The sequence below is a fragment of the Rhinatrema bivittatum genome, chromosome 8, assembly GCF_901001135.1.
Source record: "Rhinatrema bivittatum chromosome 8, aRhiBiv1.1, whole genome shotgun sequence".
NCBI classification, from domain to species: domain Eukaryota; kingdom Metazoa; phylum Chordata; class Amphibia; order Gymnophiona; family Rhinatrematidae; genus Rhinatrema; species Rhinatrema bivittatum.
Genome location: NC_042622.1, coordinates 31533517 through 31555859, shown reverse-complemented (window position 1 = coordinate 31555859; position 22343 = coordinate 31533517). Strand labels below are relative to the sequence as shown.

Genomic DNA, 22343 nt, shown 5'->3' with positions numbered 1-22343 from the left:
TATCTTGACTTGGGTTCAGGTCAATACTGAGGGACTGCAGATGGCACTCTTAGATAAGTAGCAGTGTCCCAAAGGTTTGTCCTCTGCCTCCATCTGCTGGTAGGGATGAATTAAACCCACTTGTCTGGACTGATCTGTGGTATTACAGGAACGAAAATTAGCAAGTAAGAACCAATTTTCCTATTTCTCTATCTCTCTTGTGCTCTATCTATATATATTTCTGTGTCTGTCTCTCTATAGAGTGAGAATCTTGTGACAAAAGGATGGCCTACAGCACAGTAAATAAATTACAGGATGGATTTTGGTTTTGTTGCTGATTGCATAGTTTACTATAAGAAATGTTCAGTAACCTTATTGTCTGAAATGGAATGCGTGCAATTCTGAAATAAACCAGTTTAGTGTAAAAAAATTTTTTTTTTAAAAAAAAGTGGTTGTAATTGTAACTTCAGATTTTTCTTATTCATTAAGATTGTTCTGAATAGGTTTCAAAATACTGTCTTTAAATCTCACACTTGGTTTTATTTCTGACAGGTATCAAAAGAACAACTTTTGGTGTCCATTCCTCTCTTGATTTGCCATCTTCAAGCAGAAAGTATTGTTGTTCATACGTATGCAGCCCATGCGCTTGAAAGGTTATTTACCATGAGAGGACCCAACAATACTACCCAGTAAGGGTTTTTTTTTAATATTTATTCTTTGTTATCCGGTAGATTTTTTTTTTTTTTTTTTGCCATCCATATCACTAGAAATTTTTGCTGACAATTGTTCTGAACCTTATTTTCATACCCACAGCATAGCAGCAGCAGAAATGCAACCATTTGTGGAGATACTTTTAACAAACCTTTTCAAATCACTTGCATTGCCTGGCTCTTCTGAAAATGAGTATATCATGAAAGGTAAGATATTTTTACTAAACACTGAGATTAAATGGAACCTTGTAGCCCCATCTTTTATAATTTATGTACAACATATCTGCTGTATACTGTATATGAACTTAATTTGGCTGTATATACTAATTCAGAATGTTTTATAGCTAATTGTCATTTTGATATGGTGTCTGCTCTGAGTCCTCTCTTGCTTGTTAGTGAAGTGACACTGATAAAAGAAATTTATAGGTTTGTTTTACATCAGAATGAATAGATTTCTCAAACATATGAAACATTTTTGTTCTATTTATAGCTATCATGAGAAGTTTTTCTCTGCTTCAGGAATCTATCATCCCATACATCCCTTCTGTCATCTCCCAGCTTACCCAAAAACTGCTTGCTGTGAGCAAGGTAATGGAGAAAGAAATTACTTGCAGGGTTTTTTTTTGTGTGTTTACCCACTGTTGCTTATATTTGTCATGCATTCAGTTACATGTAATTGAAAGGTGGCTACCAGGAATAGAGAGAGTGCAGTGGCAGAAAGGCCACCGTCCTTGCTTTGGAAGAAGGGCAAAAAAGAAGCATTGGCCAAATAAAACTGTAGTTATGGAGGAGTAAAGATGCTCCAAAATTTGGCAGAATTGAGCCCATACTCTGTGCATGCTATCAATAACACCGATAACCAAATACTCTGGTTAGGTTAACTAGTTGTATGCCAGTGGCCACTGTCCTATGTAACAAACAATAATAGCATCTGACATTTGATTAAATCACTTTTTGTGCTTTTTTTTTTCTTTCTTTTTTTTTAAAGAATCCAAGCAAACCCCACTTTAACCACTACTTGTTTGAGTCCATTTGCTTGTCAATAAGGATCACTTGCAAAGCAAATCCTGGTGCTGTTGGAAGCTTTGAAGAAGCTTTGTTTATGGTGTTCACAGAGATTTTGCAAAATGATGTCCAAGGTACTGTAAAAGTAAAATCTATGTAGTCTTTGCCTATAATTATAACTAGGTTGAAGGCCACACAAAATTCTTGTTAACAGCATTAGTATTACTTGTAATGCAGCAATTAGAAATACTGCTATAAGATGCTTAGTCAAATCAATTGTATTGTTTTCATAGAAAGGATATTAAGTTTTCTCACCAGATTGCAATGTAGGCAACTGATAAAAGCTTCCCATGTTGTCTTTTTTTTTGTTTTCCCCCTTAGAGTTTATTCCATATGTGTTTCAAGTGATGTCTTTACTCCTGGAAATGCACAAAAATGACATCCCAGCTTCATATATGGCATTGTTCCCTCATCTTCTTCAGCCAGTTTTGTGGGAACGAACAGGAAATATCCCTCCTCTTGTAAGACTTCTTCAGGCATACTTGGAGAGAGGGGCAAATACAATAGCCACCACTGCTACTGATAAAATTGTAAGTTTGTGTTAGATCTGTATTGGATCTTTAATTTTATTTCTGGTGATCATGGATAATCATAAGGTTTATGGATTTCTTTTTTTGAAGAGGTTCTTTTGTCAGCTTAATTGCACTCACATAGGCCAAAATTGCCCAGACAGTCTGACCATTGGTGATTTGTCCACTTTGAATAGATGTGCATACAATTTCCCATATTAAACCAAACACCCTCTTCCTCTTTGCCTATGTCTGTCACCCAGTCTCTCAAAGTTGTAACTGCTGATGGGTCACAGGCCTGGATTCTGCACTTTGGGTCTAATCCCAACTCTGACATCTGTCTTCAGAAGTTGCTTCCTTTCTCTCTCCCAAGCTCTATTTGGTGAACAATCTTCTGAATTAGAAGCTACAATATCTCCATGCACTATACTCTCTTCAAGGCTATTGATTTGTTTTTGGTTGAAGATGCTGGGAATGTCTTAGAGTAATTTGATACATTTTCCACCAATTTATATTTTAACTTTTGCCATTTGTTTAATTTACAGCCTGGATTGCTAGGTGTATTCCAGAAGTTGATAGCTTCTAAAGCTAATGATCATCAAGGTTTCTATCTACTCAATAGCATCATAGAGCACATGCCACCGTAAGTATAGATGATCAGACTTTGGTGTTTTACCTCTTTAAATTACTAACAAAAATGCGTAATTCAAAAGTAGGCTTTAATCTAAATGTATTTTGTTGCTTACTTAAAATTCACAGTTTCCAGCATAAAAGTGTTGTATTGTTAATTGTTTAATGCATGAAAAACTGCACAAATAGAAACTGATGCCATTGGTATGTCTGTTCCAGTATGATAGTTTTTGCTAAAATGAGACAAATGTATACAGATACCTAGTACAAGTCTCTAAGTGATGCATTAAATGAGAGCAGGATTGTGTTCTGCCTTGGGTAATAGAGGTAGTATGGGACGTTCATAAGTGAGTGCATTATGCTGCCATTGTGGGTCAAAGGTGGTACTGCAGGAGTAAGATTGACAACAGGGCCGGGCTTCCATTAGGCGAGCTAGGCGGTCACCTAGTGCTAAGATTCTTGGAGGCAGCAAAATCTTACCAGTATGAGGTTTAGAGGGGTGCTGTACTGGAGCCAATACTATCAAAGAAGGGAGCGCTGTGCTGGAGCCACTGCTATCAATAGTTAAGATGGGGGAAGGGGGGTAAATGACCAAAGGTTCAACTAGGGTGCCAGATATGCTTGCACTGGCCCTTATTGGCAAGCAAAACCTTTTCAACAAGAATAAATGGCGTCAAAAGAATTAAGGTGCGCATGGATGGATTGGCAACATACAATTTAGTGATTATCTCATTTAAAATTGCAATTTTATTCTGGTCATATGTTAATCCTCAGGCAGCATTTATTGAATTGTTATGGCAAATGAAATTAAGATCCCAAAAATTTGGCAAATAACAGTACTGAATACAAATACTTAATTATGGGCAGAGTTAATGATCGTGGTGTTTTATTTTTCCAGCTACTGTATTTATTTGCTGTACTTGAATCTGCTATAGATCCCATGAAAAGAGACAAAATTGAGAAAGTGAGCCCAGCTGGGTGGTCACAAAATGTAACATTTCTGGAACTGTTCTAACTTGTAGAGTTGTGGGATTAGTAATTCAAGGTTATTTTATTTCTAGAAATTCTGTTGACCAGTACAGGAAACAAATATTCATTCTGCTATTCCAAAGGCTTCAAAACTCTAAAACAACAAAGTTCATCAAGAGTAAGTATTAAGTTGTATATGTTGTGGTGGTCTACAAGGATGGGAGTTTATTAGCAGATTTTTCCTATGCTGTACAAGGGTGTATTACTTTTTTCTATAGTGCTACTAGTCGTATACAGTACTGTATGGATACGTATGACATTCCTTATCGTCCAACCAGACCAGGTTTTGTTCCCTTACCAGCAGATAACAGGAGGAGAAAGACAGTTTCCTAGCGTGTAGCAGATGGACTCAGGACCAATGGGTATAGTGTACTCCTGTTAGCAGTTGGAGACAGATCAGATTTCAATCTGACATCAGCTCCTAGTACCTATACCCCTGCAGGAAGTGCAGCTCTCCAGTATTTTCCGTCTCCATAGCAGTTAGGGACTATCGGCACGCTCTCTCAGCGTTAGAACCAAATTCAAAGAAGAAAATCCAAATTTAAAGAAGAAACCTACCTGAAGACGAGCCCCGCTCTCCTGTGGTGATACCCTCCTGTGGTCCCTCGGAGGTAAGCCTCAGTCCGGTGGCCGAATCGTGGCGAGGACCTAGCCCCCGATACTCGGGCGCAGCTGAGAGGCAGCGGTTGCACCCTCGAACGCGGCGGTGAAGGTATTTGCCCTCTCCCCCCTCAGCCGGAGACCGCCCGGGACGAAACCGGGAAGCGCCAAAGACAAGGTAAGATAGAAATCTTCTGCTTGAATCCGGTCTCGGAGGATCGAGGAGGAGCACAGGTCTCCGGCCGGGACCAGTGCCACCGGTTAATCCGCCCTAATAGGCCCCGCTATTTCCGAGGGTCTACCCACGTGGAGACCCTCCGAGGGGGTCGCCATAGTGCCCGCGAGCTCGCCGTCGCCATCTTGGCCCTATTCGCTGCACCGTTCGCCGTTCGAGAGCGCACAATCGAGCTAGGCACACAAAGCACTTGTGTGTATAAACTTACACGCACATAAAACCTTGCGCGCATAAGTTGCGCGCACAGAGCCAGGCGCATACCTACGGCTGAACGCACAGCTGCGCGCACAACTACACGCTCATCTTAAGCGCACCGGAGCGCATAAGAGTTTACGCACAGACAGCCATGGCACCTCCAGAAACAGGGATAAAGGCTCGAGGCCTCTGCCCAGCATGCCACATCAGAGCCGCACAAAGCGAGGTGGCCGACGCCCTTTGCACACAGTGCGAAGAGGCCCTGGGAGACCCAGTCCAGGGCCAGTTCTACCCAGGGCCGAGTTCTAGTTCCTCAGGGGGTACCCCGGACCTAGCCAGGGGGACTTCCCCACAGACGGGGACCCCCAAGGAACCAGCGCCCCTCAGCTTTGACCCAGCATCGATCTCATGGGTGGAATTCTTAAAGGGGATTCACGCCTTTGTTCAAATGCAAACTGAACCTCAGGCTGACCAGCCACATGCTCCACAGGAGGACCCTCATGCCCCCCCAGGCCCTTCAAGACCTAGGCACAGGCTTCCACTACCCAGAAGCCCCACCTATGGGGACTCGGACATCTCTGAGGAGGAAGCCGAACCCTTAGAGGAGGGGGAGCTCCCACCGGGGACAGAGCCTCACCGAACCATGAGACGCTTCTTCACAAAGGACGAGCTCCCGGACCTGGTCAACCAATGCCTGACGGAGCTCGCTATCCCGGGCTCAGGTACTTCGGGGGAACCTAAACCGAACCCCCTGCTGGAGGGTCTTCGACAGACTTCTCGCCATTTCCCTCTGTTACAAGCAGCACAGCAGCTGCTTGACCTGGAATGAATGCTCCAGAGTCCACATTCAAGGGGGGGACGAGCTTTGGCAGCCCTGTACCCGGCAACCAAAGATCTTGCATGCCCAAGAGATGATGCCATGGTCTGCGCGGTCTCCAAGCGCACTACCACCCCAGTGGAGGGAGGAGCTGCGCTCAAGGATGCACATGACTGGTGGCTGGAGTCCATCCTCAAACAGTCATTTGACGTAGCCACTATGTCTCTACAAATTGCAGCCTGCTGCACCGTGATGACACATGCCTGCTTATCACAAACCAGGAACAACACCCCGGGAGAAGACATGGAACCAGCAGTATCATTCCTTGCAGATGCTGCCTCCGACCTAGTGCGCTTCTTGGCCAGAGGAGTATCCTCTGCGGTGGCAGCCAGGAGGCAACTCTGGCTCCGCAGCTGGTCGGCCGACGCATCTTCCAAAACGTGCCTCACGAGGATGCCCTTCAAAGGATCCCTCCTGTTCGGCAGCGAACTAGAGAAACTGGCTAGGGAGGACGCGGCATTTGCAAGGGCAATACTAAGTGGGTCATGGGCAGCCTCCCACCCAGTTCGGGAGTAGCTTCTATACATCCCATTGGTCCTGAGTCCATCTGTTACACCAGTGGTTCTCAACCTTTCTTTGGCCGGGACACTCCTGACAAATGGTTCTCACATGCATGACACACTGAACATGTGACCATCACGGGGCTAAATGTAGACATGCACTCTGCATCCACAGGAATCCCCTCACCCCCCCCCAGCAATGAGTGCAGAGCAGATCTAGGGCATTACCCTGTACAACTCGCCATACAAAAAAAGATATTCTGGTTCTGATGACATCTCAGTAAAAGCAAAACAAACTCCCTTTGCTACCAGGCACAATAGCCTTCCTTATGAAAAGACAGTAATTTACCACTAATGCATATCCTATTGAGAAAACACAACAAATAAGATTAATACAAATGCCTACATGCTAGTAAAATACCTCACCTCTGTCACACACCCAGAACTGACCTTCACCAAGTACAGAAAAAACACAAATTATAAATATGGAGACAGAAACTGGAATGGAAACCAGAACTACATAGTTTGTTCATAAACACTTCTAGTGTTAAAACGTTATTTTTCCCCTGAAGTTACTTGTAAGACTCTTTAATTGTTTAATTTATAATATTGTTAATTTCAATTATTTAATCTTCAGATGTAACTTCTGTTTTTCTTCATAGTTTTCTGTTAAATGTAACATGTTATAACTGTAAACCGGGGTGAAGGCTGATAGCTATACCTTGGTATAGAAAAAACTCTCTAAATAAATAAAAAGCCACTCTGCATGCAGTGCGAGCCTGGAGAAATGGAAAGAGAAATATAGCACCTAACATAATCCCAGGATCTGCAATAATGCACACAAACTAATCCGCACAAAGTTACACCTGCATTATGGAACACACGCAAACAGTAAAAACCCTATCTAAGAAACACAGCTATTAAACCAGGCCCTAAACACTAATACATTTCCTATTGGGAAAACAGAATAAACCAGAGCCCCACACAGAAATAATTGTAAAGTTATACCAAAAATGTTACAAAACAGCTGCTGAACAGAATAATATTCAATTAAACACTCATAAAAATTATTAAAACATGTCCAAATATCAATAAAATATTTCAAAAAAGCAGACATCACATACTACCCAATAATTAAAATGGCAGTCAATCAAGAAAAATAAATTTAAAAAGCCACCTTTACTTACCCTCTCCAGTAACTCTCCTACTCCTTTCCCTTCCAGGCCAATAGCACTCACCAGAAGCAGCAAGGGCTGCTGAAGCTTTGTCCTAAATCTTCTTCCTTAGCGCCCACAACCAGTCACTCACAACACACACCCCCCCAATTAGACCCCACGATCAGTCTCTGTCTCTTTCACACCAGTCATCTTCCTGACCAGTCTCTCTCTCTCACAGAAACACATCACCTTCCTGACCAGTCTCGCTCTCTGCCCCACACACAAGCTCTCACCCAAGCACCCATTCACACCCCCCCACATACAAGCTCTCACCCAGGCTTCCATTCACACCTACAGACACAAGCTCTCACCCAGGTTTCCATTCACACCCACACACACAAGCTCTCACCCAAGCAATGATTCACATCAGCTCTCATCCAGGCTTCCATTCACACCCACACACACACACTAGCTCGCACCCATTCACACCCACAAGCTCTCACCCAGGCTTCCATTCACACCTACAGACACAAGCTCTCACCCAAGCATCCATTTACACCCACAAGCTCTCACCCATTCACACCAGCTCTCATCTAGGCTTCCATTCACACCCACACACACAAGCTCTCACTCATTCACAACTTCAGACACACGCTCTCAACCATGCATCCATTCACAGACTAAAGCTGTCACCCAGGCATCCATTCACACCCTCAGACACAAGCTCTCACCCAGGCACCCATTCACACACAGACACACCAGCTCTCACCAAAAACAACTTTTTCCTTCACTGCAGGGATGGGCTTCAGTTCCGCCGCGGCTTTAATCCGGCGGACCTTCTTTTTTCGGCGCCACGGGAATGGGCGTCTGTCGGGGGTCAGGTTTTCCTCTTCACCACTACGGGGATGGGCTCCTGTAGCAGCCTTGCACCGTCGGGGTCGGGTTTTCCTCTTTACCGCTTCGGGGATGGGCTCCCATAGCAGCCTTGCTTCGTCAGGGTTCTACATTGCCATTTCTCCCACCCCACTCCCGGGCTATGCCTTGCCTGCCTCACCGGCCAATCAAAGGCTTCCTCCCTTCTTCCTACTCCCAGTGGCAGGTAGAAGGGAGGAGGCTTCCGATTGGCCTGCGTGGGGGAAGGCAGAATGAAGGAGGCTTCCCATTGGGCAGTGGGGGTTGGAAGAAAGGAGGCTTTCAATTGGCCCGCGGGGGCTGGAAAAAGGGAGAAGGAAAGTACAACGGGGCAGTGGGACACCTGGAGACGCGACATACCTGCTGGTGTTTGGCGACACACTGGTGTGTCACGACACACCGGTTGAGAAGAACTGTGCTACACGCTAGGAAATGGAGAAATTACTTACCAGATAATTTCATTTTCCTTAGTGTAGACCGATGGACTCAGCATTCCACCCTTGGCATGGTCTTCAAATAATTCAAGGGTAAGCCATGTTTTCATTTACCTTGGGCATCCACCCTGCCGGGTGGTCGACGCCTTCCAGTTGAGTACACTGGCGGTCTCCAGCTATAGTCAATCAACCAGTTCAAGTTAATCAAGTTTGAACGTTTAACCAAGTTATTCAAGTTAACCAAATTATTAAGTTAATCAATCAGTCAGTCACACATATATCCACAATGCTTTTCAAGGAGAATACTGAAGAGCTGCACTTCCTGCAGGGGTATATATACTAGAGGCTGACGTCAGATTGAAATCTGATCCGTCTCCAACTGCTAACAGGAGTACACTATACCCATTGGTCCTGAGTCCATCTGTCTACACTAAGGAAAACGAAATTATCAGGTAAGTAATTTCTCCATTCCTATTCATACCCCTGATCAGTGCAGACAAGTGGATTTATGCATCTCCTACCAGTAGATGGAGGCAGAGAGCAAAACCTTGAGGCACTGCTACATAAGAGTGCTACCTGCAGTCCCTCAGTATTTCTGTCTCCAGAGGTGCAAACCTGCAGTCTGGAGTTTAAAAAAAAAAAAAAAAAGAGAATAGAGATTTTGGCTCCCTGAAGTGTTTAGGTTCCTACATGGACCATCCCTTGGGTGGGGTTGGTGATCCCTGTGTTAGGTCGGCCTTTGTCTTCAGAGAGGGTGATAGCAGGTGGTTCAGTTTCCCTCATCCCCCCTGGGTCCCTGTCACCACCTGTTTTCAGTCTCCTTTGCCAGAAGCAGGGAAGTATTTCATTTCTTTCCCTTATGGGTGTGTGTTGCCTTAATTTATTTGTTAAACAAAAAAGAGAGGAAGGAGCAGTGCTTGACTGGCTGAGTTCAGTTTTATTGCCGGAAGGCAGTTCCAGGTGAGCGGGGCTGAATCGCCATCATTATCGGGGCTAGGTGCTTGATCAGCACCGGACAGAGCCGCCAGCAGTGCTCGCGGGCAAGGTTTATTTTTGGGTCCATTTTTCGCCGGCATGGAACCTCCCACACTGTGCGGGAAAGTTTGCAGCAGCTACTGCTCAAGGCGGTCTCGTCTCGATTTGACCACGTTTTGTGGGGAATGCGCCTCCGGGGGGGGGGGGTGGAGGAACCAGCAGCCATTTTGTCCACACGTGCTGGAGCTAGGCTGCTGTTTCAAGGCTCGGGACTCCCCTCCCACACTGTTTCCCACTGATCAAGACTCTGCTGGTGGCAAGGCAGGGGTTCCTGAATTATACCCAGTTCAGTCCAGATAAGTGGGTTTATTCATCCCCTACCAGCGGATCGAGGAAAAGGACAAACCTTTGGGACACTGCTACTTATCCGAGACTGCCACCTGCAGTCCCTCAATATTTCTGTGCCTCCAGCAGATGGTAGAAGCGTAAACCTGCAGTCCTGAGGGATTTGGAGTTCTGGTGATTTAGTGCTCCCCAATGTTCCTGTTGAGGGCCGTCACTCGGGTTGAGCCGGGCAAACAGGGGGTTGGATACCACTGGCAGTTTTAGCCCGAGACCCTCGGGGCCACTGATAGCCAGGGGACTGGTTCCCTCAGTGGTGCCCAAAGTCCCTTCCTGCCTACTTTGGCTTACTTCAGGGAAATATTCCTCTCTGGGGTTTCTTTGTTCTTTTTGCCGCTGTTAAGTTAAAAAAAAAATAAATTCAGTAGCTGGAGCACAGGCATAGTTCTGAGCAGCCAGACAAGCGGCCTGCGTGGCAGTGCCGACAATGGTCAGATCTGGGGGTACAGGGAGGGGATGGATTCTGCCGAAGCTCGTGTCCCCCGGGGGGGGGGGGTTGTGAGCTTTCTCTTGAGGCGCCTTGTCCTGAGCAGTGGTCTGCGCGTGTGTTTCCTGCAGTGGCCAACCTGGAGTTTTACGCTGATGGGAACTTCATGACAGTGCACTCTCTCCCTTAGCCTGGTGGCGGTAGCTTCATAGTGAGCCCCTCCCCCCGCAAATTCAAATTTTTTTCCCTGCTTGCGGATGCTTTTAGGCCCCAGTGGCAGACAAGCTGCTTGGGGGGCCTGCGGTGTTTGGTTTGCTTATCTTTATTCCCTCTCCTCTGCACAGTTTGTGCACTGGGGGGGGGGGGGCGGGGAGGGTTCCTCCACCAAAAATGCTAAGCCTTGGAGGGCTTTGCAGTCGGGGGTCACGGGGGGTCACCAGGGGCATGGTGCTTCTCCAGTGTAAGGAGACCCTGAGTAAGGGGGCACAGTCATTCTGGGGACCTTTACACCCCCCTCTCGGGATTCAGCAGCATGAGGAGGAGGAAGCTGGGTCGGGGTCCAGTAGTCCGGAGGGGGCCTCGGGGGACCTGAAGGAGTTTCGCCTGAATGCGTTGTCCTAATGCACAAAGCTTTCCTGGCTCGGGAAGCAGGAAAGCAGAGGTTCAAGGACTCCGCCAAGAGGCCTCTGAAGTCCCAGGTGGGTTCCGCAGGATCATGTGATCTTGAGGTCTCTGACCCTCAGGTGAGGGTGGTTCCTCTCCAGCGGCGGATCTGGATACAGCCCCAAGGGACCTGAGGCGGAGGGTGATGATCCTAGGGTGGTCCACATTTCAAGAGGGAAGAGTTGCAGTCTCTTCTGCCCCAGGTGTTGGAGGAATTGGGGGGTGAAGCTCTCCCTGGAGGAGTCAGATGGCCTATGGGTGCCACCCAGCACTTTTTCTATTCCAAAGAAGATCCAGAAGCTGATTGGGAGTGGGACTTCCTGGACTCTGGCTTGAAGGTGGGGAGAGCGATGACCAAGCTTTATCCTTTGCTGCAGGAACATTTAGATTGCCTCAAGACACCGAACGAAGATGCCGCCATGTTGGCGGTCACAAAAAAAGACCACAATCCCGGTAGCTGGTGCGGCCTCTCTGAAAAATGTTCAGGACCGCAAATTGGAGGTTCAGCTCAAGCGGATTTTTGAGGTGTCCACACTGGGTCTCCATGCTGCGGTCTGTGCCAGCCTAATTCAGTGAGCCTGTTTATGTTGGAATGCTGTCCCCCTGCTCAAGCGGCCCATCTTGAGGCGGGATTCAAGTATGTAGCAGATGCCTTGTATGATCTAGTGCGCATCACGGCATGGAGCATGGTTTCCGTGGTGGTGGCAAGATGGCTGTTGTGGCTGCGTAACTGGTTGGTGGATCTGTCATCCAAATCTCGGTTATGTAACCTTCCTTTTAAAGGCAAGCTTCTGTTCGGGGAGGACCTCAACCAGCTTATGAAATCCCTGGAAGAAAGCAAAGGCAGCAGGCTACCAGAGGATATGAAAACGACGAAGAAGCCTTTTTCCTCCCGATCCTGGTTTTGTGAGATGAAATTGTTCTTGGGCAGACAGCAGTCCTTTCGGTGTTTGGGAAAGCCTTCTAGAGGTGGGTCCACTCAGGAGCCGGTGGAAACAAATCTTCCCAATGAAGTCAGGCCAGTCCATTCCTCACAGTCAGTGATCGGAAGCAGGGTGTCTCACTTTTACGAAGATTGGACAAAGTTCACCTCTAATCAGTGGGCACTGGAGGTTGTTAGGGAAGGTTTTGCCTTAGGTTTCTCACCTGCTCAGGCAGGTTTTTCTGGAATCGTGCTGTCTTTCCCAAAGCAAGCGTGTGGCGATAGAAGAGATGCTCCAAAGATGGATAAGCCTGGAGGCTACAGTCCCAGTTCCACTGTCCAAACAAGGAAAGGGAAGGTACTCCATTTATTTTGTAGTTCCAAAGAAGGAGGGCACCTTTCGCCCCATAATGGACCTGCAAAATGTGAATCTGAGTTTGACTGTGCCATGCTTCCAGATAGAGACCTTGCGTACTGTGTTTTCGGCGGTCTGAAAAGGAGAAATTATGGCTTCTCTGGATCTCACTAAGGCCTACTTGCACAACTCCATTCGACAGGACCACCAGAAATTTCTCCGGTTCAAGGTGACGGATCAGCTTTTTCAGTTTTGGGTCCTTTCCTTTGAGCTAGGCACTGCTCCTCAAACCTTCATGAAGGTGGTGGTGGTAGGGGCAGCTCTGAGAAGAGACGGAGTGCCCTGTCTGGACAACTGGCTCATCCAGGCGAAGACAGAGGAGTGCTTGCATTCAGTGCACAGAGTGAGGTCTCTGCTGGAGTCGCTGGGCTGGGTCATCAATCTGGCGAAAAGTCACTTGGTGCCTTCTCAGTCCCTGGAGTACCTGGGAGCCCGATTCGATACTCAGCTGGGCAGAGTGTTCCTCACAACCAACAGGATGATCAGGCTCCAGGATCAGATATCTCACCTGGTCCGCCTCCCTGTTCTGAAGGTCTGGGATTTCTTGCAGGTCCTGGGCTCAATGGCCTCGACGTTGGAACTGGTTCCTTGGGCATTCGCTCATATGCGCCCATTACAGAAGGTGTTATCCCGATGGAATCCCCTGTTGGAACAGTATTTTGTTCCCTTGCCTCTCCTGAGAGAGTCCAGTTCCAGTCTAGCGTGGTGGATATCGGGGAGCAATTTGGAGAAAGGAATGCCCCTTGACTTCCTGGAGTGGGTGGGGGTCATCATGGATGCCAATCTCAGGGGCTGGGGTGCGGTGTTTCTAGGCAGGCCGGCCCAGGGCCTTTGGTCAGTGTTGGAGCAGACTTGGTCCATTAATCGGTCGGAAATGCAAGCGGTGCGCAGGGCCCTTCAGGAGTTTCAACCCTTGGTCCGCGGTCAGATGGTGAGAGAGTTTCCGGACAATGCGACAAGGACAGCATACATCAACTTCCAAGGAGCAACTAAAAGTTCCACTGTGGCTCACGAGGCTCAGCTCTTGTTTGTGTGGGCGGAACTTCACCTCGAGAGCATCACGGCCTCTCATGTTATAGGAGTAGACAACGTACAAGCGGATTTTCTCAGCCAACACCGTCGGCACTGGGGGAGTGGGAACTGTCCCCAGAAGCCTGGAATTACATTTGTGCCCGTTGGGGCACCCCTCGGCTGGACCTCATGACGACACGGGCCAATGCCAAGACTGAAAGGTTCTTCAGTCACAAGCGGGAGACTGGAGCAGTGGGCCTCGATGCTCTAGTGTGGCAGTGGCCAACAGGGATCGTTCTCTATTTTCCCTCCATGGCCCCTCAATAGCTCGAGTGCTCAGACGTATAGAAGCCCATCCAGGTTCTAGTGGTGCCGGAGTGGCCGTGACGTCTGTGGTTCGCAGATCTGGTGCATCTGGCGGTGGATGAACCGCTGTAGCTGGCTCACTTGCAGGGGTTGCTTCACCAAAGACCCACATTTTCGGATCAGGCAGATCGCTTCTATCTCATGGTCTGAGTTTTGAGAGGCGGCGGTTGTGCCTGAAGGATTATTTGGAGCCAGTTAGTTCTGCTCTTTTTCAGGCTAGACATCCTGCTAATTCCATCGTGTATTCTAGGGTGTGGAATGTTTTCAAGTCCTGGTGTGGTTAGCAGAGTTTAGATCAGCTGCTGGTTTCAGTGTCGTACATTTTGTCCTTTTTACAGCAGGGCTTGTCCAAAGGTTTGGCTTATAGCTTGCTTCGGGTCCAGATTTCTGCCCTGAGTTGTCTCAGAGGCCAAAGGTACAGGGCAGACCTTTGGCGCCATCCCGATGACGTGCGTTTCCTGAAAGAGCGTTAAGCATCTGCTTCTCCCTCTACGGAACGTGTGTCCGGAGTGGAATCTCAATTTGGTGTTGCAGGTGCTCTGTCAGGCTCCCTTTGAACTTTTGGGTCACACGACTTTAAAGGTCCTTACTTTGAAAACTGTCTTTTTGGTTGCCATTTGCTCGGCCAGGCGTATTTCAGAATTACAAGTCCTTTCTTGCCGAGACCCTTTCCTGCGGATCTCTACCAACAAGGTTTCTTTCCGCTCAGTGCCTTCGTTCCTTCCTAAGTGGTCTCTGCCTTTCATGTGAATCAGAATGTGGAGTTCCAGGGTTTCCGGACTTTCTTTGAATCAGAGAATGGGCCATCTTGCATCTCATTGTGCACTCTTCAAGCCTACTTGAGCCCTGTGCTTCCTAGATAGTGAGTTTAACTTCAAAAAAATACATTAACACCATGATAAAAGATGGTTTCTATAAACTTCAAGTACTAAAAAAAACTCAAACCACTCCTTTATTTTGTTTTTATAGACAGACATTCGATATGGAATATCACATCTGTTTACAGAGCAACTAATGGGATAATATGACAACGGTGTCTTATTATTTTTACATAGTAACAGAATAGCATATTTAACAATTTGGAACGCTCGTTTGATATACAATGTAACAAGGTAACTTGTTTAAACAATTTGGAACAATCTTGTTTGATATACACAGCAAGGCATGAGATGATGAGGTAGGTAGTGCTTTGTCTTCTTGATGGGGCGATTAATAGCGACTTGGCATTTTAGGCACTTGAATAAAGACTTGGTGACTGAAGTTATGGAAAGGGAGACTTGGTGACTGAAGTTATGGAGGGTGGGGGGGAGCCTCTGTTTGGGGGCTTAGCTCGGGTGTGCTGTGAGTAGGGTGAGGAAAGTGTGTTAGCCATGAATATGGGGAGGAGTAGAAGGGAGTTCATGTAGATGGGGGGGTGTCATTAACTCACTGGCTGGAAGGCTTTCTGGAATAGCCATGTTTTTAGGATCTTCTTGAAGATCTGGGTTGAAGGTTCCGTTCTGAGTTGTGTGGGTAGTTTATTCCATAGTGAGGGGCGCGCTATTGAGAGAGCGCGTTCTCATGTTGTGGTAAGGTGTGCCAGTTTTGTAGAAGGAATTGTTAGCAGACCGGTGTTTCTGGATCAGAGGTTTCTTTGCGAGTCATGTGGGTGGAGGGTATCCTTTAGCCAGTCAATATTTTCATTGTTTGACGGTCTTATGCATAAGGGTTAGGGCTTTGTATTGTATTCTGTGGGTTATGGGGAGCCAGTGGAGGTTTTTAAGAATGGGTGTGATGTGGTCGGAGTGTTTGCTGTTTGTGAGATCTGGCTGCTGCATTTTGCAGTAGTTGCAGAGGTTTGAGGGTGGACACTGGGAGCCCGAGGAGAAGGGAGTTGCAGTAGTCTAGCTTGGAGAATAAGAGGGCCTTGGTCAGTGTTGGAGCAGACTTGGTCCATTAATCGGTCGGAAACGCAAGCGGTGCGCAGGGCCCTTCAGGTAGTCATGATTGAGGAGAAGAGGTTTGAATTTTTTGAGGACCTGTAGTTTGAAGTAGCCCTCTATTATTGCGTTGATGGGGTTTTTTAGGTTTAGTTCGGAGTCTAATGTGATGCCTAGGTCTTTTACAGCTGATACGAGTTGACTGGTTGTGTGATCGAGGGGTCTTGAATGTTCTTTGGGTGGGGTTTGTTTGCTGTGTGTAGTATTTCAGTTTTTTTGTAGTTGAGTGTGAGCGATATCTGAGTTAGGAGTTTTTGTATTTGAGATGAAAAGGACTCCCATTGTAGTAGTGTTCTTTATGTTCTCTTTCATGGGAAGTAGGATTTCTAATTCATCTGCATAGATGTAGTAGGAAAGGCCCTTTACAATCAGGATTATCGTACTCCAGGCAATACTTCTCCCTAGATTACTGTAACGCTATTCTTCTGGGCCTCCCGGCGTCCACCTCACAACCAATGCAACTACTACAGAATGCAGCAGCAAGAATGATCACAAACAGTAGTAAAAGATCAGATCATATAACCCCAATACTTAGTTACATTGGTTGCCGATCCTATACAGACTCCAATATAAATCTCTGACCCTCATCTATAAAACACTCTACAAAGAGAATATAGACTGGTTCAGTGCAACTTTGCACTTTCAGATATCTCAAAGGAGCCTATGTTCTTCTAATACTGGTAGTCTTCCAACCCCCTCCCCAAAATTAGCACCCCTGAACACAGTCAGGGAGCGTGCACTATCATTGGCGGGGCCCACCTTATGGAGCAACCTACCAACTGAGCTAAGGATAAGAACCCCTGATACAAACTTTAAGAAAAAGCTAAAGACATGGCTTTTTCATAAAGCATTCGTGTAAACACAGCTAGGCTTACAATAACCGCCATACCCCCATACTATAACTGATATACCCCCGTAGTACATATGTTAGAACAGCGATTCTCAACCGGTGTGTCGCGACACACCAATGTGTCGCCAAGCACCAGCTGCTGTTGCGGCTTCCGGTATCCCACAGCCCCAGTTATACTTCCCTTTACCTTTTTCCTGCCCCCAATGGGAAGCCTCCTCCCTTCTTCCTGCCAGTGGGAGGAGGAAACCTCTGATTGGCTGGTGGGGCAGGAAGAAGGGCATCTCATAGCCCAGGGGTGGGGTGGTTTGAGGGGGGCTGGGAGGAGTGACAGTGTCCAGGCCCATGGCGGCAAAGAAGGCCAACCCTGTGGCCACCATGGGCCAGAAGTACTGAAATTAAACACAGCAGCAAGCCACAAAGAAAAGAGGCCAGCCGCCCTAGAAACCAAGCTAGAGTAGGGATTCCCCAAAGTGGCAGCGAGTCGCAAGCACGAAGAGGCCGGTTACTCTGGGGATTCTCTGCCCCCCCCCCCCCCCCCCCCGATGCAGCAGTGAGCACAGCAGAACTGCATTTAAAGTAAAATGGCACTCAGCCATGCTGATTACAGATGGGGCAATTGGAGCTCCCAGCGGCCGTAAAAGCAGGCAGATGGGGGCCACGGGAGCCTAGGGATATCCCGACAGCCAGAAGAAAGGCTTTGAGTGCTGTGGCTATTTTTCTAAAATAAATGTTTGCTGCTTCAGTGTGGCTGAGAATGCAGCGGCAGCACTGGGAAATCTGCCACTGCGAAATTAAAGGGGAACACAGAATTGGGGCTCTAAGCAAAGTGTGTGAAAGAAACAGAGACTGGGCAGGGAGGTGACCGGGGGTGTGTGTGTGAGAGAGAGAGAGACTGGGCAGGGAGGTGACTGGTGTCTGTGTGTGAGACAGAGACTGGTCGTAGGGTTTAATTGGGTGGGGGGGTGTGTGTGAGAGTGACTTGTGGGCCCTAAAGAAGAGGACCGTGAGGACAGAGCTTCAGCAGCCGCTGCTGCTCCTGGTATGTGCTTTCAAGGGAAAGGAGTAGGAGAGTTGCTGGAGAGGGTAAGTAAAGGTGGCATTTTAAGTTTATTTTTCTTAATTGACTGCCATTTTAATTGAGTATTATGTGATGTCTGCTGAAATATTTTATTAATATTTGGACAATTTTTAATTTTTATGAGTTTTAATTGCATGTTATTCTGTTTATCAGCTGTTTTGAAACATTTATTAATATAGTTTTGCAATTATTTCTGTGTGGGGATCTAAAGTAGCTTGGCTTGTTCTGTTTTCCTAATAGGAGGTGTATTAGTGTTTAGGGCCTGGTTTAATATTTGTAGTGTTGCCTTTTCATAGATAGTGTTGTGTGTTCCATAATGCAGGTGTAACTTTGTGCAGATTAGTTTCCTGGGACCGTGTTAGGTGTGCTATATTTCTCTGTTAATTTCTCCAGGTTTGCACTGCATGCAGAGTGGCTTTTTTTGGTTTTCCATTCCAGTTTGTCTCCATGTTTATAATGTGTGGTCTTTCTATACTTGGTGAAGGTAGATTCTGTGTGTGCGCCCAAGGTGAGGTATTTTACTAGCATGTAGGCAATTGTCTCAATCTTATTTGTTGTGTTTCTCAATAGGATATGCATTAGTGGTAAATTATTGCCTTTTCATAAGGAGAGCTATTGTGCCTGGTAGTAAAGGGAGTTTGTTTTGCTTTTACTGAGATGTCATCAGAACCAGAATTTTTTTTTTTTTTTTGCATGGTGAGTTCTATGGGTAATGCCCTAGTTCTGCTCTGCATCCATTGTTAGGGGTCAAGGGGGTTCCTGTGGTTGCAGAATGTGTTTACATATAGCCCCGTGACGGTCATATGTTTAGTGTATGTCACGCATGTGAGAACCATCTGCCAGGTGTGTCCCGGCCGAAAAAAGGTTGAGAACCACTGTGTTAGAAAATGCTACTTATCTTTACCTGATACTTGACTACCCTGACAAAGTTGATATGTGATAAAATCTGTTTTGAATACCACCTGATTATAATGATGAAGCTAACATGTTATCTGCCTTTCTGCATAAGACTACTCAAGAGAAGAATGTATGTAACACCAAATGATTTTACCTTTACATGCATTTCCAACTAATCTTTGTCTTATCTTAAACTCTGTGAAGATGCTACTGTAAGCAACTCTTGTTTATTTTTTGTAAACCGATGTGATATACTAGTTCGAATGTCGGTATATAAAAATAAATAAATAAAACATCTCCTGAGTTCCCTCCGCCGGAAATGTTATGTGAGTTTATTTTATTTATTTATTTTTATTTTTTCTATACCGACATTCCTGTAAAAGTACAAATCATATCGGTTTACAATGAAACTTTAACTTCACTCTGAGGCAGTACATGGAACAATGAGGCCAGTTAACAGTAGAAATACCAAACGAAACCTAAAACTCTAGACTCATTTTAACATCTAAAAGCACATGAAACTCAAAATAACAGAGAATACATTAAACAATATAAAAACATCAATATGGCATAAATAAGCTCAGGGGAAGGAGGAAAAGGTAGAAGGTGGGAAGGTGGAGGGAGGAGGAGAAGGTAGAAGGTGGGAAAGAGAAGGCAAAAAGAGGAATGCAATGTCTGGCCAGAGGGAGGGGATGGGAGAGATGGGAGTAAGGCGAAGGGGGAGGAGAGAGAGTGACTAGAGGTAGGATTTGCTAGTGAGAGATAGGTTGAAGGCAAGGGTAGTTAGGTGTCTTGAAAGGCTTGGCTAAAAAGCCATGTTTTCAGTCTCTTTTTGAAGACAGTGGGGCAGGGTTCTCGTCTCAGGTCGGGGGGTAATGCATTCCATTGGTGTGGACCAGCTGTTGAGATGGTGCGTTTTCTAAGTGAAGTTTTGGCTTGTGGGGCTACAAGGTGTCTTGGTAGGCAGTTCTGATTGGTCTGGACGAAGTATGTGGTTTTAGTTGGGAGGCAGTGTGGGGAGTGGTGAGGTTGTGAATAGCTTTGTGGATGATTGTGAGTACCTTGAAGAGGATTCTGAATTTAATGGGGGGCCCAGTGTAGGCTCTGAAGGGAAGGGGTGATGTGTTCCCTTTTTTTGGTGTTGGTGAGGAGCCTGGCTGTAGAGTTCTGAACTATCTGAAGGGGTTTAGTGTGGTTAGCTGGTAGCCCGAGAAGCAGGGAGTTGCAATAGTCCAGTTTTGAGAGTATGATTGATTGAAGTACCAGTCTGAAGTCTTGGAAGTGAAGGAGAGGTTTTAGGTTTCTGAGGACTTTAAGTTTGAAGAAGCACTCCTTAGTAGTGGCATTCACGAACTTTCTAAGGTTGAGCTGGTTGTCTAGAGTGACACCTAAGTCTCTGACATAAGGGGAGTGATTGAGCGTTGGTATGGTTGGGTGTGAGATGGTTGGTAAGATAAGGTGGGTGTCAATGTTGTCTTGGGAGAGGATGAGGATCTCAGTCTTGTTGGTGTTCAAAACTAAGTTGAGAGAAGTGAGAAGGTGGTTAATTGCTTTTAGACAGTTGTTCCAGTGATTGATGGATTTTTGCAGTGATTCTGTGATGGGAATGATTATCTGGACGTCATCTGCGTAAAGGTAATGGGAGAGATTGTTTAGAAAGAAGGTGGCATAGCGGAAGTAGATAGATTTTGAAGAGGGTTGGTGATAGGGAGGATCCCTGAGGGACACCCATGTTGGAGTGGACAGCAGGGGATTCTTTGTTGTTAATCTTGACTTTATAGCGTCTGTTGGACAAGAAGGAGGTGAACCAATTGAGTGCTGATCCCTTGATGCCAATATCAGTCGTTCTAGGAGAATAGCATGGTTCACCGTATCGAAGGCAGCGGATAGATTGAGAAGTATTAGAAGGTAAGATTGACCTTTTTCCATGTTTATAAGGATGTTGTCGGCCAGGGAAATCAGAAGGGTTTCTGTGCTGAACGTCTTCCGAAATCCATATTGTGCGGGGGCAGAATGTGATTTTCCTCAAGGTAGTCCGATAGCTGTTGACGATTTTCTCCATAATTTTAGCCATCATAGGGAGATTGGCTATTGGGCGGAAGTTGGCTGGGTCAGTGGGGGACAGGTTAGGTTTTTTTAGTATAGGTTTGAGGATTGCAAGCTTTAGTTGGTCAGGAACTAGGCCTTGGGTTAATGAGAGGTTAATAATGTCAGCGATAGGTTTAGAGATTGTGTTTGGGATGTTGAAGAGAATGATTTATTAGTGTTCTTTCTCTTACAGTTCAGTCCAGGATGGTGTCTTTTAGGCCAAATTAGGCAAATAAGATGGAAATTCAGGTAAAAGACAACATGCTGGTCTGAAGGGATTGATTGACATAAAAATGATCAGCTGATCCTGAACGCCTTCTGATATGTGTATATTTAATGCCTTTTTAAAAAAGTGTGGTGTTAGATAGTAAACATACAAATTCAGGAAGAGCATTCCATGTAAGGGGTCCTTCCATGCAAAATGTGCATTCACGCACTTCTGTGTGTTGGGAAGAGTATAGTGATAGGATTATACTACCGTCCATCTGGCTAAAATGATCACAGATGATGAAATGCTAAGAGAAATCAGGGAAGCTAACCAATTTGGCAGTGCAATAATAATGAGAGATTTCAATTACCCCAAAATTGACTGAGTAAATATAAAATCAGGACTTGCTAGAGACATAAAGTTCCTGGATGTAATAAATGACTGCTTCATGGAGTAATTGGTTCAGCAACCAACACGAGAGGGAGCTATTTTAGATTTAATTCTTAGTGAGAGGAGTAACAGTGGTGGGGCCACTTTGCAGTATCGATCATAACATGATCAGATTTAAACTAATAACTGGAAGGGGACAATAAGTACCATAAATCTACAGCTCTAACACTAAATTTTCAAAAGGGAAACTTTGATAAATGAGGAAAATAGGAAAAGAACTGAAAGGTACAGCTGCAAAGGTTAAGTGTTCAACAGGCATGGATATTGTTTACAAATACAATCCTAGATGCGCAGTCCAGATGTATTCCACACATTAAGAAAGGTGAAAAGAAGGCAAAATGAATACCGGCATGGTTAAATGTGATGTGTGAAAGGCTATTTTAGCCAAAAACAAATGCATCAAAAATTGGAAGATGTGAAAAGATCTGAAGATGATAGCATAATGCATAAGCACTGTCAAGTTAAGTGTAAAACATTGATAAAATAGGCAAAGAGAATTTGAAATAAAGTTGGCTGTAGAGTCAAAAACTCATAATAAAAACTTTTAAAAATATATCCGAAGCAAGAAACCTGTAACTGAGTCGGTTGGACCATTAGATGACTGAGGGTTAAAGGAGCTCTTAGGGAAGATGAGGCCATTGCAGATAGACTAAATGAATTCTTTGCTTCTCTGTTTACTAATGAGGATGTTGGGGAGATACCAGTTCGGTGATGGTTTAAGGGTGATGAGTCAGACGAACTGAACCGAATCACTGTGAACCTGGAAGATGTAGTAGGCCA

The 22343-nt window shown here is 45.8% G+C and overlaps 1 protein-coding gene across 7 annotated transcripts in view; it reads left to right on the top strand.

Annotated features, from left to right (window-relative positions):
• The window catches only part of CSE1L (chromosome segregation 1 like), a 184244-nt gene that overhangs the window by 127493 nt on the left and 34408 nt on the right, over positions 1-22343 (top strand). For all 7 annotated transcript variants that reach the window (XM_029612426.1, XM_029612429.1, XM_029612428.1 and 4 more), the window contains 7 exons: positions 532-668; positions 793-896; positions 1180-1277; positions 1678-1828; positions 2076-2284; positions 2809-2906; positions 3955-4040. In XM_029612426.1, coding sequence (XP_029468286.1) covers positions 532-668; positions 793-896; positions 1180-1277; positions 1678-1828; positions 2076-2284; positions 2809-2906; positions 3955-4040 — 883 coding nt within the window. The remainder of the gene's footprint in view (positions 1-531; positions 669-792; positions 897-1179; positions 1278-1677; positions 1829-2075; positions 2285-2808; positions 2907-3954; positions 4041-22343) is intronic.